This window comes from Salvelinus sp. IW2-2015, linkage group LG13, assembly GCF_002910315.2.
Source record: "Salvelinus sp. IW2-2015 linkage group LG13, ASM291031v2, whole genome shotgun sequence".
Taxonomy (NCBI): Eukaryota; Metazoa; Chordata; class Actinopteri; order Salmoniformes; family Salmonidae; genus Salvelinus; species Salvelinus sp. IW2-2015.
This window is the reverse complement of record NC_036853.1, coordinates 11470625-11478585: the sequence shown is the minus strand read 5'-3', so window position 1 is coordinate 11478585 and position 7961 is coordinate 11470625. Positions and strand designations below refer to the sequence as shown.

Sequence of the window (7961 nt, the reverse complement as noted above, 5' to 3'; positions counted from 1 at the left end):
TCAACCATGTGTAGTTAACTAGTGATTATGATTGATTGATTGTTTTTTATAAGATAAGTTTAATGCTAGCTAGCAATTTACCTTGGCTTACTGCATTCACATAACAGGCAGTCTCCTCGTGGAGTGCAATGAGAGGCAGGTGGTTAGAGCGTTGTACTAGTTAACTGTAAGGTTGCAAGATTGAATCCCCCGAGCTGACAAGGTAAAAATCTGTCGTTCTGCCCCTGAACGAGGCAGTTAACCCACCGTCCCTAGGCCGTCATTGAAAATAAGAATGTGTTCTTAACTGACTTGCCTAGTTAAATAAAGATTAAGATTAAATAAAGATTAAATAAAAAAATCTGCCAAATCGGTGTCCAAAAATACCGATTTCCGATTGTTATGAGAACTTGAAATCGGCCCTAATTAATCGGCCATTCCGATTAATCGGTCAACCTCTAGTACATACCCCAACCAGAAGCCATGGATTACAGGCAACATCCGCACTAAGCTAAAGGGTAGAGCTGCCGCTTTCAAGGAGCGGGACTCTAACCCGGAAGCTTATAAGAAATCCCGCTGTGCGGGCACGCCACGGCAAACCTATTCCCCCTCAGGAGACTGAAAAGATTTGGCATCGGTCTTCAGATCCTCAAAAGGTTCTACAGCTGCACCATCGAGAGCATCCTGACTGGTTGCATCACTGCCTGGTACGGCAACTGCTCGGCCTCTGACCGCAAGGCACTACAAAGAGTAGTGCATTCGGCCCAGTACATCACTGGGGCCAAGCTTCCTGCCATCCAGGACCTCTATACCAGGCGGTGTCAGAGGAAGGCCAAAAAGACTCCAGCCACCCTAGTCTGTTCTCTCTGATACCGCATGGCAAGCAGTACCGGAGCTCCAAATCTAGGTCCAAGAGGATTCTAAATAGCTTCAACTCCCAAGCCATAAGACTCCTGAACATCGAATCAAATGGCTACCCAGTCTATTTGCATTCCCCCCCCCCCCCCCCGCCCCCCTCTTTTACACTGCTGCTACTCTCTGTTATCTATGCATAGTCACTTTAATAACTCTACCTACATGTACATATTACCTCAATTAACCGGTGCCCCTGCACATTGACCCTGTACTGGTACACCCTGTATATAGCCTCGCTATTGTTATTTTACTGCTGCTCTTTAATTATTTGTTACTTTAATTTATTTTTCTTATTTTAGTTTTTTTTTATACGTTTTTTTAAAACTTCATTGTTGGTTAGGTTAAGTAAGCATTTCACTGTAAGGTCTCTACACCTGTTGTGTTCGGCGCGTGTGACAAATTAAATTAGATTTGATTTGGTTTCATCCAGACCTCCAGTCATCACATGAAGCTGGGTAATACGGAATGATCCCGCCCTATTCAGTTTGGTACATGGAGACGTGAGAGTTGGACATTTCAGAGAAGGGAGAAGTCGCTGAATAAAGGACCATAAAAAAGTTTGACGGATGTGAGAAGACTGTTTCGGAGTTGTGGGCTATAGCTAATTTATCGGAATGATATTTTAGCGGGAATATCAATAACAGGCATATTCATATAGTTTACTTGAATGTCCGCGATAAAATATGGAATCGATGCCACGACGTAATCCGAGGATTGTTTGGATATTGAAGCAGGGATTTTGAACAAACACATCTGTCAAGGGGCCATATGAACGTATCCATACTTACTATCTCAAGTGAAAATGTAAACAGTCCTTCAGGTAGGTCTAGGTTTGACTGATGTTCCTAATTTTAATAATGGACCATTTCATACTTTTACAGCGAACCCTTACAAAAAAAGATTGTACCCGTACGAAAAATATTGCATTCAGTATGCAGTATAACTGCAGTTAGAGTACAGAATAACTGCAGTATGCTGTAAATACTGCGTCCAAAATAACAGTTTTTTCACTGCTGTAATTTTGCAGTACACTGTAGTATTTCTGCAGTTACTGTGTCCAAAATACAACTGTCAACCGCTGATAGTGTACTTTTACTGCAGTTTCAAAACTGCCCTTACAAAAAAAGACTGCAGTTTTGAAACTGCAGTAAAAGTGCAGTAACTGAAGTCCACTGTGGTATTTTGGATGCAGTAATTGCAGAATAACTGCAATGTACTGCAGTTATACTGCACTCTAACTGCAGTTACACTGCAAAATTACTACAGTAAAAAAGCGGTTATTTTGGACACAGTATTTACAGCATACTGAGTTATTCTGCACTATAAGTCTTCTGCGCTCTAACGGCAGTATTTTCAGCATGCTGCAGTTTTTCTGCACTATAATTGCAGTTATACTACAGCGTACTGGAGTTACACAGCACTCTGACAGCAATCTTTTAGAGTAAGGGAAAAAATAACTATTCCATTCGAGTGATTACTGGCAAACACATTAGTAATGAACCATCTTACTTTATCAGTTCTTATTCTAATAAGATGGGCAGAGTGGAAGAAACACATTCCATCCAAACATAGGGGAAAGATTTATCCACTAAACTTACGCTCTTCAATAAAGTATTTTTGAATACAAATGCACATTTTTTGAATGACATCAAGCCTGTTCTTAAATGTAATTCATGATGATTGATTACTATAGCATGCCTTTGCAGCCTACTAAAAGTTTTCAAACTAACCTGAGATGTGACATGACATTTGTCAGTTAATTCTTACCCTCTGGCATGGAATATCTCATGGGTTAAATCAACATATAAGCGATTCCTTCATTCATAATAAAGTTCCTACTGAATTAGTGAAATAGATTTTAATGCAGTCTATCCAACAGGTCCCTATAAAGAGTGTGATACCAACACTGCCAGATAAAGTAGTCCACTGCCAGTAGATCCTCTGTCTACAGTCGGTGGTGTTCTGGCGCCCTCTGTTGTGTGACGAGGGAAGGCCAGGGACAGACAGGATGGAGAACGTGTTTGAGGAGGGGATGAACCCTGTCATCATTGCCCATTACAACCACTCTGGGAAGTGGGGTCGACCTCGGAGCAGTGCGGCCTGTAAGACTGTTGTCCTCCTCCTCATCTGTGTCCTCATCGTGCTGGAGAACATCACAGTGCTGCTGGCGCTGTGGAGGAACAAACGCTTCCACAGTCGCATGTACTTCCTCATCGGTAACCTGGCACTGTCTGACCTGTTGGCTGGGGTGGCCTATATGGTTAACATCTTCACCTCTGGTAGCAGGACCTTCTTCCTGACGCCGGCACAGTGGCTGGCAAGAGAGGGAAGCATGTTCGTGGCCCTCAGCGCATCCACCTTCAGCCTACTGGCCATCGGTATCGAGAGACACATGACCATGGTGCGTCTGCGTCCGTGCGAGGCGGCGGGGCGGGGGAGGTTACTGGGGCTGCTAGGGGCATGCTGGGCCGTGTCGGTGCTGCTCAGTGCCCTGCCTTCCCTGGGCTGGAACTGCCTGGAGCACCTGGCCTCCTGCTCCACCGTTCTGCCCCTCTACGACAAGAGTTACGTGGCCTTCTGCATCAGCGTGTTTAGCGCCCTGCTGGTGGCCATCATCATCCTCTACATCCGCATCTACCGGCTGGTGACATCCAGCGGGCGGAAGGTTAGCAGCAGGCCCTCGGAGCACTCACTGGCCCTGCTGAGGACGGTGGTGATAGTTCTGGGGGTGTTTGTGATGTGCTGGGCCCCGCTGTTCCTGCTGCTGCTTCTGGACGTGGGCTGCAGTCCGGAGCGCTGCCCTGTGCTCTACCATGTGGACTGGTTCATTGCCCTGGCCGTGCTCAACTCAGCACTCAACCCCCTCATCTACACCCTGTCCAGCAGGGAGATGAGAGCAGCTTTCTTCAGGCTGCTGTGCTGCTATCAGCCTCAACTGGAGGCCCCAGCCCCCATGGCAGGCAACCCCCACCTGGGGACTTTCATCCCCACGGCTGAGAACAGCAAGTCCAATGTGGGGGGAGGAGGTAGTGGGATAACGGGGGCTGCCAAGTCTCTGACCCGGGGGAAGATCGCAATGCCCCTGAACTCTAACAACCAGCATTTAGACCCCTCCGCCACCACGGTGCCACACCTCTCTGGACCGGCCGACCTGCTGTCAGCGGTGCTGGTCAAGGCTGGGGCACTGCCCTCCCTCAGCAAGTTCTGACTGGACAGCTAATTCACTGTAGACTGGTCCCAGATATGTATGCGCTCTAGTAGTCTAGCCAACTACTCTGACTATCGTTGTCACGCCATGTTTGTCATAGTTGGCTAATGCACATCCAGATCTTGGACCAGGCTAGATTCACACGACATGGCTAGCTGGCAATGCTGTGTGTGGGCATTGTACAGGCATGATCAATGGGACAATTTCAGTATGTACTGGTGAAAGTAATGACCGAGGAGACCTTGGGTAGACACTTGGATGAGGTTTCTACTGATTAACTTTCTGTAAATACATTGCTTCAATGAGCCTGCAAAGCGAAGATCCGCTAAGGATCTACTCTTACCATAGCTCATCTAAAGCCACTATTTTGCAAAAACATTCAAAGGACTCACATTGAACCTTTGTACCTAATACATAATTTACATAACTATGGAACACAATGCAAAATGTTACCAAGTCATGTAATAGAGGGCTGTTTAATGTCGGTCCTGGAGGGCCAAAACACTTCTGTTTTGGGGGGACTGATTCAGACCTGGGACACCAGGTGAGTGCAGTTGACTACCAGGTACAAACAAAAACCAGAAGTGTTTTGAATTGAACAGCCCTGTAATAGAGCATAATATAGCTTTATTAACTATATATCGTGTGGGAACAGTGAATTAATTGTAAGAAACTGTTTATATGTGTGTAATAGAGGATGGGTGGTGTGCAAATATAAGTAGGATCACTGTGTATTGCACATGCAGTGTCTATTGTTTTTCTGATTCACATGCCTTTCTCTTTCTATGTCAGCACAGGATATTTATTTTCAATGAAGACCAAGGCCTTCTTAGTGCTATGAACTGTGTGACAGTCCTTTGTGTGTATGCCTTAACTGTATAGTGAGTAAAATATTGATTTTGTAATGATTTGAAGTTTACAGAGTAAAGAACGTGTCAATATCGATTCTGGTAACTCTTAGCAACTTAGATACAAGACACTCACACAAATTATTTAACCAACAATGGACTGTAAGTTACATTTAAATCTTGAGTGGTGTGGTGTCTATAACCATTACATACCAATTGAATAAAAACTATTCTTGCTTCATAAGCATTGGTAGCTTTTCGTGGTTTTGTATGTTAGGCTTTCATGTAATGCATTCTCAGAGCAGTTACTGTACACAACAACATTGCAGCATGTTTTCTCACAATATTATGTTTTAATTCAATTTGCTGCTGTATGTAGACATGACATATGTTACATTTTAACTTATTTTAGTTAAGGGCCATATCCCAAGCCTTCATTTTCCCAATTTTAACAGGGATCCTAATCCAGAGATAATAAATATACTATCATTAACGACACAGAATAGCGGTATATTTTAATGGTTTATTAACTCTTCAGATGATACCGTTTAATATCCTAATAGAAAATATCTAGGCCATTCATTGAACCCTTTCACACATAATTTGCAAGCTATTCTTTCCAAGAAATTAATCTTGCATATCATGAAAGGATGACGCATTTCAACAACTCAACCTGTTTCACACTGCCACCTAGTGGGGAAAGAAAGGAATTATAGAAGGGAGGCTGCATCAGGTACTGCTGGAATGTCTACCAATGAATGGCATGTCCATCTTTTTGTGAGAAATTACACTGGCCACTCAAAACATTTATAAAGTATAAATGAGGCAGTAATTATTAGTAAATGGTTTATAAGGAACTTTATTAAACATCCCATGAATTATCTTATGAATCATTATTATATACTTTAAAAGTTGTTTATAAATGTGTGAATAACTAGCTTACCAATATTTACAAATGTGGGAATTGTCTTTTTGGGCTCAACTGGTAATGAATGGTGTGGTTGTTGAACAAGTTGAGGAGACTAAATGACTTGGCGTTACTTTAGATTGTAAACTGTCACGCCCTGATCTGTTTCACCTGTCCTTGGGATTGTCTCCACCCCCTCCAGGTGTTGCTTATTTTCCCCAGTGTTTTCATCCCTGTGTTTCCTGTCTCTCTGTGCCAGTTCGTCTTGTATGTTTCCAAGTCAACCAGCGTTTTTCCCGTTCTCCTGCTTTTTGCATTCTCCTTTTTCTAGTCCTCCCGGTTTTGACCCTTTCCTGTTTCTGGACTCTGTACCCGCCTGCCTGACCATTCTGCCTGCCTTCACCACGAGCCTGTCTGCCACTCTGTACCTCCTGGACTCTGATCTGGTTTTGACCTTTTTGCCTGTCCACTACCATTCTCTTGCCTACCCCTTTGGATGAATAAACATTGTAAGACTCCAACCATCTGACTCCTGTGTCTGCATTCGGGTCTCGCCTTGTGCCTTAATACAAAACATATAGATTCAATGGTTGTAAAGATGGGGAGAGGTCTGGCCGTAATAAAGAGATGCTCTGCTTTTTTGACACCACACTCCAAAAAGCAAGTTCTGCAGGCTCTAGTTTTGTCTAATCTTGATTATTGTCCAGTCGTGTGGTCCAGTGCTGCAAGGAAATACCTAGTTAAGCTGGAGCTGGCCCAGAACAGAGCGGCATGTTTTGCTTATAATTGCTATCAGAGGGCTGATATAAATGCTATGCATGCCAGTCTCTCTTGGCTAAGAGTTGAGGAGAGACTGACTGCATCACTTCTTCTTTTTATAAGAAACATTAATGTGTTGAAAATCCCAAATTGTTTGCATAGTCAACTTACACACAGCTCTGACACACACACTTATCCCACCAGACATGCCACCAGGGGTCTTTTTACAGTCCCCAAATCCATAACAAATTCAAGAAAGCGTACAGTATTATATAGAGCCCTTATTGCATGGAACTTCCTTCCATCTCATATTGCTCAAATAAACAGCAAACCTGGTTTCAAAAAACAGATAAAGCAACACCTCGCGACACAACACCTCTCCCTTATTTGATCTAGATAGTTTGTGTGTATGCATTGATATGTAGGCTACGTGTGCCTTTAAAAAAAAATGATGTCGTTTTTTATGTAGTTCTGTCCTTGAGCTGTTCTTGTCTCATGATGTATTATGTCATTCTGTGTTATGTTTCTTGTTTTGTGTGGACCCCAGGAAGATTAGCTGCTGCTTTTGCAACAGCTAATGGGGATCCTAATAAAATACCAAATACTTCAACTAAACGGCTATGCCGAAGCGGACCTGCAGGTGGAGTGGAAAGTGTGCTTCCAGACCGGAACCCTGGGACCTTGATATAAACCTTCAAGAGAAATGACAGTAATTGGAGGCGTATTAATTGCATAACAATTTAGAATTAAAGTGGCTGCATGGTTTTGAAGATTTGCAGCTTGTCAAACATTTTCTGACATTCCCTTTGACAAAATTATTACCTAGCATGGACCCACACAACTCCAAGACTTGTTAATCTATGCTTTAATTCACAGACAGATACCATAATATAATACTCCTAATTGGTGTGTTTAGTTGATTAGGATCTCCATTAACTACTGCACATGCAGTACTACTGCTCTTCCTGGGGTCCACAAAAATGTACAAATACATGACACAGTACAGAACAGTTATAGACAAGAACAACATAAGAAATAACATTCAATTCAAAATAAAAAACTAAATAAGAGTTAAATATTGGAAAGACACCGAGAGACAACCAAAATACTATTACAAACTATTCATATATACAGTATCAGTCAAAAGTTTGGACACACCTACTCATTCAAGGGTTTTTCTTAATTTTTACTGTTTTCTACATTGTAGAATAATACTGAAGACATCAAAACTATGAAATAGTTGAAAAATCTGGCTTCCAAAAACGAAAAGAAAGACAGGAGAGAGAAAAGAAAGGGCGACAGCATGTCACCCAATTTTTCCACAAAGGAAGGAGGGTGTAGTCCG

At 42.8% G+C, this 7961-nt stretch overlaps 1 protein-coding gene across 1 annotated transcript; it reads left to right on the top strand.

Annotated features, from left to right (window-relative positions):
- The first annotated feature begins 1363 nt into the window (after positions 1-1363).
- LOC111971163 (sphingosine 1-phosphate receptor 3-like) lies at positions 1364-6378 on the top strand. Its single transcript, XM_023997950.2, has 2 exons — positions 1364-1714; positions 2774-6378. The coding sequence occupies exon 2, from the start codon at positions 2903-2905 to the stop codon at positions 4100-4102; it is 1200 nt and encodes a 399-aa protein (XP_023853718.1). The 5' UTR covers positions 1364-1714; positions 2774-2902; the 3' UTR covers positions 4103-6378.
- Positions 6379-7961: the final 1583 nt, after the last annotated feature.